The following is a 17,117-nucleotide window of genomic DNA, read 5'->3' on the forward strand; positions in this document are numbered from 1 at the left end:
ACGGAGAGAGCACGGGGAGAGCACAGTGAGAGCACGGGGAGAGCACGGAGAGCACGAGGCGAGCACGGGAGAGTACGGCGAGAGAGCGCAGAGTGTACAGGTAGAGTAGGGGGAGAGTACGGAGAGAGTACGGGAGAGTACGGGGATAGTACGGAGAGAGTATGGGAGAGTACGGGGAGAGTACGGGGAGAGTACGGGAGAGTACGGGGAGAGTACGGAGAGAGTACGGGAGAGTACGGAGAGAGCACGGGGAGAGCACAGGGAGAGCACGGGGAGAGCACAGGGAGAGCACGAGGCAAGCACGGGAGAGTACGGCGAGAGAGCGCAGAGTGTACAGGTAGAGTAGGGGGAGAGTACGGAGAGAGTACGGGGAGAGTACGGAGAGAGTATGGGAGAGTACGGGGAGAGTACGGGAGAGTACGGGAGAGTACGGGGAGAGTACGGAGAGAGTACGGGAGGGTACGGGGAGAGTACGGGGAGAGTACGGGGAGAGTACGGGGAGAGTGCGCGGACAGTGCGGGGCGAGTACGGAGAGAGTACGGGGAGAGCACAGGGAGAGTACGGAGAGAGTACGGTGAGAGTAAGGGGAGAGTACGGGGAGAGTGTGCGGAGAGTACGGAGAGAGTAAAGGGAGAGTGCGCGGACAGTACGCAGAGAGTACAGGGAGAGTATGGGGAGAGTACGGGGAGAGTACGGGGAGATTACGGAGAGAGTACGGAGGGAGTACGGGGAGAGTACGGGGAGAGTGCAGGTAGAGTATACAGATAGTACATTGAGATTACAGTGAGAGTATACAGAGAGCACAGCTAGATTACAGTGAGAGTATACAAAGAGTACAGTGAGATTACACGGAGAGTATACAGAGAATACAGTGAGATTACAGTGAGAGTATACAGGGAGTACAGTGAGATTACAGTGAGAGTATACAGAGTGTACAGCGAGATTACAGTGAGAGTATACAGAGAGTACAGTGAGATTACAGTGAGAGTATACAGAGAGTACAGTGAGATTACAGTGAGAGTACACAGAGTACAGCCAGATTACAGTGAGAGTATACAGAGTGCACAGTGAGATTACAGTGAGAGTATACAGAGTGTAGTGAGATTACAGTGAGAGTATACAGAGAGTACCGTGAGATTACAGTGAGAATATACAGAGAGTACAGTGAGATTACAGTGAGAGTATACAGAGAGTGCAGTGAGATTACACAGAGAGTATACAGAGAGTACAGTGAGATTACAGTGAGAGTATACAGAGAGTACAGTGAGGTTACAGTGAGAGTATACAGAGAGTACATTGAGATTACAGTGAGAGTATACAGAGACCACAGCGAGATTACAGTGAGAGTATACAGAGAGTACAGTGAGAAAACACGGAGAGTATACAGAGAGTACAGTGAGATTACAGTGAGAGTATAAAGGGAGTACAGCGAGATTACAGTGAGAGTATAGAGAGTACAGTGAGATTACACGGAGAGTATGCAGAGAGTACAGTGAGATTACAGTGAGAGTATACAGAGAGCAGAGTGAGATTAGAGTGAGAGTATACAGAGGGTACAGTGAGATTACACTGAGAGTATACAGAGAGTACAGTGAGATTACAGTGAGAGTATAGAGAGTACAGTGAGATTACAGTGAGAGTATACAGAGAGCACAGAGAGATTACAGTGAGAGCATAGAGAGTACAGTGAGATTACAGTGAGAGTATACAGAAAGCAGTGAGATTACAGTGAGAATATACAGAGAGCACAGTTAGATTACAGTGAGAGTATAGAGAGTACAGTGAGATTACAGTGAGAGTATACAGAGAGTACAGCCAGATTACAGTGAGAGTATACAGAGAGTTCAGTGAGATTACAGTGAGAGTACACAGAGTACAGCCAGATTACAGTGAGAGTATACAGAGTGCACAGTGAGATTACAGTGAGAGTATACAGAGTATAGTGAGATTATAGTGAGAGTATACAGAGAGTACAGTGAGATTACAGTGAGAATATACAGAGAGTACAGTGAGATTACAGTGAGAGTATACAGAGAGTGCAGTGAGATTACAGAGAGAGTATACAGAGAGTACAGTGAGATTACAGTGAGAGTATACAGAGAGTGCAGTGAGGTTACAGTGAGAGTATACAGAGAGTACATTGAGATTACAGTGAGAGTATACAGAGAGCACAGCGAGATTACAGTGAGAGTATACAGAGAGTAAAGTGAGATTACACGGAGAGTATACAGAGAGTACAGTGAGATTACAGTGAGGGTGTACAGGGAGTACAGCGAGATTACAGTGAGAGTATAGAGAGTACAGTGAGATTACACGGAGAGTATACAGAGAGTACAGTGAGATTACAGTGAGAGTATACAGAGAGCAGAGTGAGATTAGAGTGAGAGTATACAGAGGGTACAGTGAGATTACACAGAGTATACAGAGAGTACAGTGAGATTACAGTGAGAGTATAGAGAGTACAGTGAGATTACAGTGAGAGTATACAGAGAGCACCGAGAGATTACAGTGAGAGTATAGAGAGTACAGTGAGATTACAGTGAGAGTATACAGAAAGCAGTGAGATTACAGTGAGAATATACAGAGAGCACAGTTAGATTACAGTGAGAGTATAGAGAGTACAGTGAGATTACAGTGAGAGTATACAGAGAGTACAGTGAGCTTACAGTGAGAGTATACAGAGAGCACAGCGAGATTACCGTGAGAGTATACAGAGAGTACAGTGTGATTATAGTGAGAGTATACAGAGAGCACAGCGAGATTACACGGAGAGTATACAGAGAGTACAGTGAGATTACACGGAGGGTATACAGAGAGTACAGTGAGATTACAGTGAGAGTATACAGAGAGTACAGTGAGATTACCGTGAGAGTATACAGAGAGTACAGTGTGATTATAGTGAGAGTATACAGAGAGCACAGTGAGATTACACGGAGGGTATACAGAGAGTACAGTGAGATTACAGTGAGAGTATACAGAGAGTACAGTGAGATTACAGTGAGAGTGTACAGTGAGTACAGTGAGATTACAGTGAGAGTATAGAGAGTACAGTGAGATTACAGTGAGAGTATACAGAGAGTACAGCGAGATTACAGTGAGAGTATACAGAGAGCTCAGTGAGATTACAGTGAGAGTACACAGAGTACAGCCAGATTACAGTGAGAGTATACAGAGTGCACAGTGAGATTACAGTGAGAGTATACAGAGTATAGTGAGATTACAGTGAGAGTATACAGAGAGTACAGTGAGATTACAGTGAGAATATACAGAGAGTACAGTGAGATTACAGTGAGAGTATACAGAGAGTACAGTGAGATTACAGTGAGAATATACAGAGAGTGCAGTGAGATTACACAGAGAGTATACAGAGAGTACAGTGAGATTACAGTGAGAGTATACAGAGAGTACAGTGAGGTTACAGTGAGAGTATACAGAGAGTACATTGAGATTACAGTGAGAGTATACAGAGAGCACAGCGAGATTACAGTGAGAGTATACAGAGAGTACAGTGAGATTACACGGAGAGTATACAGAGAGTACAGTGAGATTACAGTGAGGGTATACAGGGAGTACAGCGAGATTACAGTGAGAGTATAGAGAGTACAGTGAGATTACACGGAGAGTATACAGAGAGTACAGTGAGATTACAGTGAGAGTATACAGAGAGCAGAGTGAGATTAGAGTGAGAGTATACAGAGGGTACAGTGAGATTACACTGAGAGTATACAGAGAGTACAGTGAGATTACAGTGAGAGTATAGAGAGTACAGTGAGATTACAGTGAGAGTATACAGAGAGCACCGAGAGATTACAGTGAGAGTATAGAGAGTACAGTGAGATTACAGTGAGAGTATACAGAAAGCAGTGAGATTACAGTGAGAATATACAGAGAGCACAGTTAGATTACAGTGAGAGTATAGAGAGTACAGTGAGATTACAGTGAGAGTATACAGAGAGTACAGCGAGATTACAGTGAGAGTATACAGAGAGCACAGTGAGATTACAGTGAGAGTATACAGAGTACAGTGAGATTACAGTGAGAGTATACAGAGAGCACAGCGAGATTACACGGAGAGTATACAGAGAGTACAGTGAGATTACACGGAGGGTATACAGAGAGTACAGTGAGATTACAGTGAGAGTATACAGAGAGCACCGAGAGATTACAGTGAGAGTATAGAGAGTACAGTGAGATTACAGTGAGAGTATACAGAAAGCAGTGAGATTACAGTGAGAATATACAGAGAGCACAGTTAGATTACAGTGAGAGTATAGAGAGTACAGTGAGATTACAGTGAGAGTATACAGAGAGTACAGCGAGATTACAGTGAGAGTATACAGAGAGCACAGTGAGATTACAGTGAGAGTATACAGAGTACAGTGAGATTACAGTGAGAGTATACAGAGAGCACAGCGAGATTACACGGAGAGTATACAGAGAGTACAGTGAGATTACACGGAGGGTATACAGAGAGTACAGTGAGATTACAGTGAGAGTATACAGAGAGTACAGTGAGATTACAGTGAGAGTGTACAGTGAGTACAGTGAGATTACAGTGAGAGTATACAGAGAGAACAGTGAGATAACGCTGAGAGTATACAGAGAGTATAGTGGGATTACAGTGAGAGTATACAGAGAGTACAGTGAGATTACACTGAGAGTATACAGAGAGTACCGTGAGGTTACAGTGAGATTATACAGAGAGTACAGTGAGATTACAGTGAGAGTATACAGAGAGTAAAGTGAGGTTACAGTGAGAGTATACAGAGAGTACAGTGAGATTACAGTGAGAGTATACAGAGAGTACAGTGAGGTTACAGTGAGAGTATAGAGAGAGTACAGCGAGATTACAGTGAGAGTATACAGAGAGCACAGTGAGAGTATACAGAGAGTAAAGTGAGATTAGAGTGAGAGTATACAGAGAGTACAGTGAGATTACAGTGAGAGTATACAGAGAATACAGTGAGATTACAGTGAGAGTATACAGAGAGTACAGTGAGATTACAGTGAGAGTATACGGAGAGTACAGTGAGAATACAGTGAGAGTATACAGAGAGCACAGTGAGATTACAGTGAGAGTATACAGATAGTACAGCGAGATTACAGTGAGAGTATACAGAGAGTACAGTGAGATTACAGTGAGAGTATACAGAGAGTACAGTGAGATTACAGTGAGAGTATACAGAGAATACAGTGAGATTACAGTGAGAGTATACAGAGAGTACAGTGAGATTACAGTGAGTATACAGAGAGTACAGTGAGATTACAGTGAGAGTATACAGAGAGCACAGTGAGATTACAGTGAGAGTATACAGAGAGTACAGCGAGATTACATGGAGAGTATACAGAGAGTACAGTGAGATTACAGTGAGAGTATACAGAGAGCACAGTGAGATTACAGTGAGAGTATACAGAGAGTACAGTGAGATTACAGTGAGAGTATACAGAGAGTACAGCGAGTTTACATGGAGAGTATATAGAGAGTGCAGTGAGATTACAGTGAGAGTATACAGAGAGTACAGTGAGATTACAGTGAGAGTATACAGAGAGTACAGTGAGATTACAGTGAGAGTATACAGAGAGTACAGTGAGATTACAGTGAGAGTATACAGAGAGCACAGTGAGATTACAGTGAGAGTATACAGAGAGTACAGCGAGATTACATGGAGAGTATACAGCGAGTACAGTGAGATTACAGTGAGAGTATACAGAGAGCACAGTGAGATTACAGTGAGAGTATACAGAGAGTACAGTGAGATTACAGTGAGAGTATGCAGAGAGTACAGCGAGATTACATGGAGAGTATACAGAGAGTACAGTGAGATTACAGTGAGAGTATACAGAGAGCACAGTGAGATTACAGTGAGAGTATACAGAGATTACAGTGAGAGTATACAGAGAGTACAGTGAGATTACAGTGAGAGTATACGGAGAGTACAGTGAGATTACAGTGAGAGTATACAGAGAATACAGTGAGATTACAGTGAGAGTATACAGAGAGCACAGTGAGATTACAGTGAGAGTATGCAGAGAGTGTATGGGGAGAGCATGGGGAGATCACGGGGAGAGCATGGGGAGAGAAGAGTGCGGGGAGAGCACGGGGAAAGCACGGGGAGAGTACAGCTAGAGTGCGGGGAGAGTGCGGGGAGAGTGCGGGGAGAGTGCGGGGAGAGTGCGGGGAGAGTGCGGGGAGAGTGCGGGGAGAGTGCGCGGAGAGTGCGCGGAGAGCACGGGGAAAGCACGGGGAGAGCACAGGGAGAATACGGAGCGAGTACGGGGAGAGTACAGAGAGAGTGCGGGGAGAGTTCGGGGAGAGCACGGGGAGAGTACGGAGAGAGAGCGCAGAGTGTACGGGTAGAGTACGGGGAGAGTACGGGGAGAGTACTGGGAGAACACGGAGAAAGCACGGGGAGAGCACGGGGAGAGCACGAGGAGAGCACGGGGAGAGTACGGAGAGAGAGCGCAGAGTGTACGGGTAGAGTAGGGGGAGAGTACGGAGAGAGTACGGAGAGAGTACGGGGAGAGTACGGGGAGAGTACGGAGAGAGTACGGGAGAGTACGGGGAGAGTACGGGGAGAGTGCGCGGTGAGTGCGGGGCGAGTACGGAGAGAGTACGGGGAGAGCACACCGAGAGTACGGAGAGAGTCCGGGGAGAGTAAGGGGAGAGTACGGGGAGAGTATGGGGAGAGTGTGCGGAGAGTACGGAGAGAATACAGGGAGAGTGCGCGGACAGTACGCAGAGAGTACGGGGAGAGTATGGAGAGAGTACGGGGAGATTACGGAGAGAGTACGGAGGGAGTACGGGGAGAGTACAGGGAGAGTGTGGGGAGAGCACGGGGAGAGTGCGCGGAGAGGACGGGGAGAGGACGGGGAGAGTACGGGGAGAGTACGGGGAGAGTGCGGGGAGAGTGCGGGGAGAGTGCGGGGAGAGCACGGGGAAAGCACGGGGAGAGCACAGGGAGAATACGGAGCGAGTACGGGGAGAGTACGGAGAGAGTGCGGGGAGAGCTCGGGGAGAGCACGGGGAGAGCACGGGGAGAGCACGGGGAGAGTACGGAGCGAGTACAGAGAGAGAAAGGGGAGAGTATGGGGAGAGCACGGGGAGAGTACGGGGAGAATACGGAGAGAGCACGGGGAGAGACGGGGAGAGCACGAGGAGAGCACGGGGAGAGTACGGAGAGAGAGCGCAGAGTGTACGGGTAGAGTACGGGTAGAGTACGGGGAGAGTACGGGGAGAATACGGAGAGAGCACGGGGAGAGCACGGGGAGAGTACGGAGAGAGTACAGAGAGAGCACGAGGCGAGCACAGGAGAGTACGGTGAGATAGCGCAGAGTGTACGGGTAGAGTAGGGGGAGAGTACGGAGAGAGTACGGGAGAGTACGGGGAGAGTACGGAGAGAGTATGGGAGAGTACGGGGAGAGTACGGAGAGAGTACGGGGAGAGTACGGGGAGAGTACGGGAGAGTACGGAGAGAGTACGGGAGAGTGCGGGGAGAGTACGGGGAGGGTACGGGGAGAGTACGGGGAGAGTACGGGGAGAGTACGGGGAGAGTGCGCGGACAGTGCGGGCCGAGTACGGAGTGAGTACGGGGAGAGCACAGGGAGAGTACGGAGAGAGTACGGTGCGAGTAAGGGGAGAGTACGGGGAGAGTGTGCGGAGAGTACGGAGAGAGTGAAGGGAGAGTGCGCGGACAGTACGGGGAGAGTACGGGGAGAGTACGGGGAGATTACGGAGAGAGTACGGAGGGAGTACGGGGAGAGTACGGGGAGAGTGCAGGGAGAGTACGGGGAGAGTACGGGGAGAGTGCGCGGAGAGGACGGGGAGAGTACGGGGAGAGTGCGTGGAGAGTGCGGGGAGAGTGCGGGGAGATTGCGGGGAGAGGGCGGGGAGAGTATGGAGAGAGTACGGAGAGAGTGCAGAGGGAATATGGGGAGAGACTACGGACAGACTATGGACAGAGTACGGACAGAGTACGGAAAGCGTAAGGAGCGGGTACGGGATGAGTACGGGGAGTGTACGGAGAGATTACGGGGAGAGAACGGAGAGAGCATGGGGAGAGCACAGGGACAGTACGGAGAGAGCACGGGGAGAGTACGGAGAGAGTACGGAGAGAGCACGGGGAGAGCACGGGGAGAGTACAGAGAGAGCACGGGGAGAGTACGGAGAGAGTACGGGGAGAGTACGGGGAGACTACGGGGAGAGCACGGGGAGAGCACGGGGAGAGCACGGGGAGAGTACAGGGAGAGTTCGGGGAGAATACGGAGAGAGCACAGGGAGAGCACGGGGCGTGCACGGGGAAAGTACGGGGAGAGTACGGGGAGAGCATGAGGAGAGCACGGGGAGAGCACGGGGAGAGCACGAGGAGAGCACGGGAGAGTACGGGGAGAGTACGGAGAGAGTACGGGAGAGTACGGAGAGAGCACGGGGAGAGCACGGGGAGAGCACGGGGAGAGCACGGGGAGAGCACGAGGAGAGCACGGGAGAGTACGGGGAGAGTACAGAGAGAGTACGGGAGAGTATGGAGAGAGTACGGGAGAGTACGGAGAGAGCACGGGGAGAGCACGGGGAGAGCACGGGGAGAGCACGGGGAGAGCACGAGGAGAGCACGGGGAGAGTGCGGAGAGAGTGCGGAGAGTGTACGGGGAGAGTAGGGGGAGAGTACGGGGAGAGTACGGGAGAGTACGGGGAGAGTACGGGGAGAGTACGGGGAGAGTACGGGGAGAGTACGGAGAGAGTGCGGAGAGTGTACGGGGAGAGTACGGGGAGAGTACGGAGAGAGTACGGGAGAGTACGGGGAGAGTACGGAGAGAGTGCGGAGAGTGTACGGGGAGAGTAGGGGGAGAGTACGGGGAGAGTACGGGGAGAGTACGGGGAGAGTACGGAGAGAGTACGGGGAGAGTACGGGGAGAGTACGGGGAGAGCACGGGTAGAGCACGGAGAGAGCACGGGGAGAGCACGGGGAGAGCACGGGGAGGGTACGGGGAGAGTACGGGGAGAGTACGGGGAGAGTGCGGGGAGAGTACGGGGAGAGTACGGAGATAGTACAGGGAGAGTACGGGGAGAGTGCGGGGCGAGTACGGAGAGAGTACGGGGAGAGTGCGGAGAGAGTACGGGGAGAGTACGGGGAGAGTACGCGGAGAGTGCGCGGAGAGGACGGGGAGAGGACAGGGAGAGTGCGGGGCGAGTGCGGGGAGAGTGCGGTGAGAATGCGGGGAGAGTGCGGGGAGAGTGCGGGGGGGGATGGGGAGAGTGCAGGGAGAGTGCGGGGAGAGTACGGAGAGAGTACGGAGAGAGTATGGGGAGAGACTACGGACAGAGTACAGAGAGAGTACGGAAAGCGTAAGGAGCAGGTTCGGGATGGGTACGGGGAGAGTACGGAGAGATTACGGGGAGAGAACGGAGAGAGTAGCTGGAGTAGGGAGAGAGTACGGAGACAATACGGAGAGCGTACGGAGAGAGCACGGGGAGAGTACGGAGCGAGCACGGGGAGAGCACGGGGAGAGTACGGAGAGAGTACGGGGAGACTACGGAGAGAGTACGGGGAGAGTACGGGGAGAGTACAGAGAGAGCACGGGGAGAGTACGGAGAGAGTACGGGGAGACTACGGAGAGAGTACGGGGAGAGTACGGGGAGAGTACGGAGAGAGTACGGGGAGAGTACGGAGAGATTACGGGGAGAGCACGGGGAGAGTATTGAGAGAGTACGGGGAGAGTACGGAGAGAGCACGGGGAGAGTACGGGGAGAGTACAGAGAGAGTACGGAGGGAGTACAGGGAGAGTACGGGGAGAGTACGGGGAGAGCACGGGGAGAGTACGGAGAGAGTACGGGGAGAGTACGGAGAGAGCACAGGGAGAGCACGGGGAGAGTACGTAGAGAGTACGGGGAGAGTACGGAGGGAGTACGGGGAGAGTACGGGGAGAGTACGGGGAGAGTACGGGGAGAGTACGTAGAGAGTACGGGGAGAGTACGGAGAGAGCACGGGGAGAGCACGGGGAGAGTACGGAGAGAGTACGGGGAGAGTACAGAGAGAGTACGGAGGGAGTACAGGGAGAGTACGGGGAGAGTACGGGGAGAGTACAGAGAGAGTACGGAGGGAGTACAGGGAGAGCACGGGGAGAGTACGGAGAGAGTACGGGGAGAGTACAGAGAGAGTACGGAGGGAGTACAGGGAGAGTACGGGGAGAGTACGGGGAGAGCACGGGGAGAGTACGGAGAGAGTACGGGGAGAGTACGGAGAGAGCACAGGGAGAGCACGGGGAGAGTACGTAGAGAGTACGGGGAGAGTACGGAGGGAGTACGGGGAGAGTACGGGGAGAGTACGGGGAGAGTGCGGTGAGAGTGCGGGGAGAGGACGGGGAGAGGACGGGGAGAGTGCGGGGAGAGTGCGGGGAGAGTACGGAAAGAGTACGGAGAGAGTGCGGAGAGAGCATGGGGAGAGACTACGGACAGACTATGGATAGAGTACGGAGAGAGTACGGAGAGCATAAGGAGTGAGTACGGGATGAGTACGGGAAGAGTACGGAGAGAGTGCGGGGAGAGTTCGGGGAGATTACGGGGAGAGTACGGGGAGAGAACGGAGAGAGTAGGGTAGAGTAGGGAGAGAGTACGGAGACAATACGGAGAGCATACGGAGAGAGCACGGGGACGGAACAGAGAGAAGTACGGAGAGAGTACGGAGAGAGCACGGGGAGAGTACGGAGAGAGCACGGGGAGAGTACGGAGAGAGTGCAGGGTGAGTATGGAGAGAGTACGAATAAGTAAAGACAGAGCACAGGGAGAGTACGGGGAGTGTATGGGGAAGAGTAGGACTCAGCACCTACCCTGGTTATGCGTTACTACGATAACATAATTCTCCACAATGGCCTGAGGTGGTATCCAAACAAGCTGAGCATCTGCCGCAGTCACGTTCACAATCTGTACTTCAATTGGACGGTCCAAAGCTGGGAAAGATAGGAAAGATCACACACTCTATCATAATCATCATCATGACGCTCTCCATCATCATCATCATCACACTCTCCATCATCATCATCATCACACTCTCCATCATCACCATCACACTCTCCATCATCATCATCATCATCACAATCTCCATCATCATCATCATCATCACACTCTCCATCATCATCATCATCATCATCACACTCTCCATCATCATCATCATCACACTCTCCAACATCACCATCATCACACTCTCCATCATCATCATCACACTCTCCATCATCATCATCATCATCACACTCTCCAACATCACCATCACACTCTCCATCATCATCATCATCATCACACTCTCCATCATCATCATCATCATCACACCCTCCATCATCATCATCATCACACTCTCCATCTTCATTATCATCACACTCTCCAACATTATTATCATCATCACACTCTCCATCATCATCATCTTCATCACACTCTCCATCATCATCATCCTCACACTCTCCATCATCATCATCATCCTCACACTCTCCATCATCATCATCATCAAACTCTCAATCATCATCATCATCACACTCTTCATCATCATCATCACACTCTCCATCATCATCATCATCACACTCTCCATCATCATCATCATCACACTCTCAATCATCATCATCATCACACTCTCCATCATCATCATCATCACACTCTCCATCATCATCATCATCACACTCTCCATCATCATCATCATCACACTCTCCATCATTATCATCATCCTCACACTCTCCATCATCATCATCATCAAACTCTCCATCATCATCATCATCACACTCTCCATCATCATCATCATCACACTCTCCATCATCATCATCACAGTCTCCATCAACATCATCGTCACACTCTCCATCACCATCATCATCACACTCTCCATCATCATCATCATCACACTCTCCACCATCATCATCACACTCTCCATCATCATCATCATCATCACACTCTCCACCATCATCACACTCTCCATCATCATCATCATCACACTCTCCACCATCATCATCACACTCTCCATCATCATCATCACAGTCTCCAACACCATCATCATCACTCTCTCCATCATCATCATCATCACACTCTCCACCATCATCACACTCTCCATCATCATCATCATCACACTCTCCACCATCATCATCACACTCTCCACCATCATGATCACACTCTCCACCATCAACATCACACTCTCCATCATCATCATGATCACACTCTCCATCATCACCATCATCATCACAGTCTCCATCATCATCATCATCATCACAGTCTCCATCATCACCATCATCATCACAGTCTCTATCATCATCATCATCACACTCTCCATCATCACCATCATCATCACAATCTCCATCATCAACATCATCATCACAGTCTCCATCATCATCATCATCATCACACTCTCCATCATCATCATCATCACACTCTACATCAACATCATCATCATCATCACACACTCCATCATCATCATCATCACACTCTACATCATCATCATCATCAGAGTCTCCATCATCATCTTCATCATCACACTCTCCATCATCATTATCATCATCACACTCTCCATCATCATTATCATCATCACACTCTCCATCATCATCATTATCATCACACCCTCCATCATCATCATCACACTCTCCATCATCATCATCATCACACTCTCCATCATCATCATCATCACACACTCAATCATCATCATCATCACACTCTCCAGCATCATCATCATCACACTCTCCATCATCATCATCATCACACTCTCCATCATCATCATCACACTCTCCATCATCATGATCATCACAATCTCCATCATCACCATCACACTCTCCATCATCATCATCATCACACTCTCCACCATCATTATCATCATCACACTCTCCACCATCATCATCACACTCTCCATCATCATCATCATCATCACACTCTCCATCATCATCATCATCATCACACTCTCCATCATCATCATCATCATCACACTCTCCATCATCACACACTCCATCATCATCATCATCATCAGACTCTCCATCATCATCATCATCATCACACTCTCCATCATCATCATTATCATCACACTCTCCATCATCATCATCATCACACTTTCCATCATCATTATCATCATCACAATCTCCATCATCATCATCACACTCTCCATCATCATCATCACACTCTCCATCATCATCATCACACTCTCCATCATCTTCATCATCACACTCTCCATCATCATCATCATCACACTGTCCATCATCTTCATCATCACACTCTCCATCATCATCATCATCATCACACTCTCCAACATCATCATCATCACACTCTCCATCATCATCATCATCATCACACTCTACATCATCATCATCGTCACACTCTCCATCATCGTCATCATCATCACACTCTCCATCATCATCATCATCACACTCTCCATCACCATCATCATCACACTCTCCATCATCATCATCATCACACTCTCCACCATCATCATCACACTCTCCATCATCATCATCATCATCACACTCTCCACCATCATCACACTCTCCATCATCATCATCATCATCACACTCTCCACCATTATCATCACACTCTCCATCATCATCATCATCACAGTCTCCATCACCATCATCATCACTCTCTCCATCATCATCATCATCACACTCTCCATCATCATCATCATCACACTCTCCACCATCATCATCACACTCTCCATCATCATCATCATCGCACTCTCCATCATCAACATCATCATACTCTCCACCATCATCATCACACTCTCCACCATCATCATCACACTCTCCATCATCATCATCATCATCACACTCTCCACCATCATCATCACACTCTCCATCATCATCATCATCATCACACTCTCCACCATCATCATCACACTCTCCATCATCATCATCATCACACTCTCCACCATCATCATCACACTCTCCATCATCATCATCATCACACTCTCCACCATCATCATCACACTCTCCACCATCATTATCACACTCTCCACCATCAACATCACACTCTCCATCATCATCATCATCACACTCTCCATCATCAACATCACACTCTCCATCATCATCATCATCATCACACTCTCCATCATCACCATCATCATCACAGTCTCCATCATCATCACCACACTCTCCATCATCATCACCATCATCATCACAGTCTCCATCACCATCAACATCACACACTCCATCATCATCATCATTACACTCTCCACCATCCCCATCACACTCTCCATCATCATCATCACACCCTCCATCATCATCATCATCCTCACACTCTCCATCATCATCATCATCACACTCTCCATCATCATCATCATCACAGTCTCCATCACCATCATCATCACACTCTCCATCACCATCATCATCACACTCTCCATCATCATCATCACACTCTCCACCATCATCACACTCTCCATCATCATCATCATCATCACACTCTCCACCATCATCATCACACTCTCCATCATCATCATCATCACACTCTCCACCATCAACATCACACTCTCCACCATCATTATCACACTCTCCACCATCAACATCACACTCTCCATCATCATCATCACACTCTCCATCATCACCATCATCATCACAGTCTCCATCATCATCATCATCATCACAGTCTCCATCATCACCATCATCATCACAGTCTCTATCATCATCATCATCACACTCTCCATCATCACCATCATCATCACACTCTCCATCATCATCATCATCACACTCTACATCAACATCATCATCATCATCACACACTCCATCATCATCATCATCACACTCTACATCATCATCAGAGTCTCCATCATCATCTTCATCATCACACTCTCCATCATCATTATCATCATCACACTCTCCATCATCATTATCATCATCACACTCTCCATCATCATTATCATCATCACACTCTCCATCATCATTATCATCATCACACTCTCCATCATCATCATTATCATCACACTCTCCATCATCATCATCACACTCTCCATCATCATCATCACCACGCTCTCCATCATCATCATCATCACACACTCCATCATCATCATCATCACACTCTCCATCATCATCATCACACTCTCCATCATCATCATCATCACACTCTCCATCATCACCATCACACTCTCCATCATCATCATCATCACACTCTCCATCATCATTATCATCATCACACTCTCCATCATCATCATCATCATCACACTCTCCATCATCATCATCACACTCTCCATCATCATCATCATCACACTCTCCATCATCACCATCACACTCTCCATCATCATCATCATCACACTCTCCATCATCATCATCACCATCACACTCTCCATCATCATCATCATCACACTCTCCATCATCATCATCACACTCTCCATCATCATCATCACACTCTCCATCATCACCATCACACTCTCCATCATCATCATCATCACACTCTCCATCATCATCATCACACTCTCCATCATCATCATCATCACACTCTCCATCATCACCATCACACTCTCCATCATCATCATCATCACACTCTCCATCATCATCATCATCATCACACTCTCCATCATCTTCATCATCATCACACTCTCCATCATTATTATCATCATCACACTCTCCATCATCATCATCATCACACTCTCCATCATCATCACCATCATCACACACTCCATCATCATCATCATCATCAGACTCTCCATCATCATCATCATCATCACACTCTCCATCATCATCATTATCATCACACTCTCCATCATCATCATCATCACACTTTCCGTCATCATTATCATCATCACAATCTCCATCATCATCATCACACTCTCCATCATCATCATCATCACACTCTCCAACATCATCATCATCACACTCTCCAACATCATCATCATCACACTCTCCATCATCATCATCATCATCACACTCTACATCATCATCATCATCACACTCTCCATCATCATCATCATCCTCACACTCTCCATCATCATCATCATCACACTCTCCATCATCATCATCATCCTCACAATCTCCATCACCATCATCATCAAACTCTCCATCATCATCATCATCACATTCTTCATCATCATCATCACACTATCCATCATCATCATCATCATCACACTCTCCATCATCATCATCATCATCACACTCTCCATCATCATCACAGTCTCCATCATCATCATCACCCTCACACTCTCCATCATCATCATCATCACACTCTCCATCATCATCACCAGCCTCACACTCTCCATCATCATCATCATCACACTCTCCATCATCATCATCATCACACTCTCCATCATCATCATCATCACACTCTCCATCATCATCATCATCCTCACACTCTCCATCATCATCATCATCAAACTCTCCATCATCATCCTCACACTCTCCATCATCATCATCATCATACTCTCCATCATCATCATCACACTCTCCATCATCATCATCATCACACTCTCCATCATCATCATCATCACATTCTCCATCATCATCATCATCATCAAACTCTCCATCATCATCTTCATCATCACACTCTCCATCATCATCACACTCTCCATCATCATCATCACACACTCCATCATCTTCATCATCATCACACTCTCCATCATCATCACACTCTCCATCATCATCTTCATCATCACACTTTCCATCATCATTATCATCATCACACTCTCCATCATTATTATCATCATCACACTCTCCATCATTATTATCATCATCACACTCTCCATCATCATCATTATCATCACACTCTCCATCATCATCATCATCACACTTTCCATCATCATTATCATCATCACAATCTCCATCATCATCATCACACTCTCCATCATCATCATCATCACACTCTCCAACATCATCATCATCACACTCTCCATCATCATCATCATCATCACACTCTCCAACATCATCATCATCACACTCTCCATCATCATCATCATCATCACACTCTACATCATCATCATCATCACACTCTCCATCATCATCATCATCACACTCTCCAACATCATCATCATCACACTCTCCATCATCATCATCATTATCACACTCTCCATCATCATCATCATCACACTCTCCATCATCATCATCATCATCACACTCTCCAACATCATCATCATCACTCTCCATCATCATCATCATTATCACACTCTCCATCATCATCATCATCCTCACACTCT

The 17,117-nt window shown here is 48.0% G+C and overlaps 1 protein-coding gene across 4 annotated transcripts in view; it reads right to left on the reverse strand.

The window, feature by feature from the left end:
- The window catches only part of tnr (tenascin R (restrictin, janusin)), a 1,257,678-nt gene that overhangs the window by 441,853 nt on the left and 798,708 nt on the right, over positions 1-17,117 (reverse strand). For all 4 annotated transcript variants that reach the window (XM_085982119.1, XM_085982118.1, XM_085982121.1 and 1 more), the window contains exon 14: positions 10,822-10,941. In XM_085982119.1, the coding sequence (XP_085838245.1) occupies positions 10,822-10,941 (120 nt within the window). The remainder of the gene's footprint in view (positions 1-10,821; positions 10,942-17,117) is intronic.

Source organism: Somniosus microcephalus, chromosome 3 (genome assembly GCF_052327205.1).
Source record: "Somniosus microcephalus isolate GS21.2 chromosome 3, FLI_Smic_1.0, whole genome shotgun sequence".
Lineage (NCBI taxonomy): Eukaryota > Metazoa > Chordata > Chondrichthyes > Squaliformes > Somniosidae > Somniosus > Somniosus microcephalus.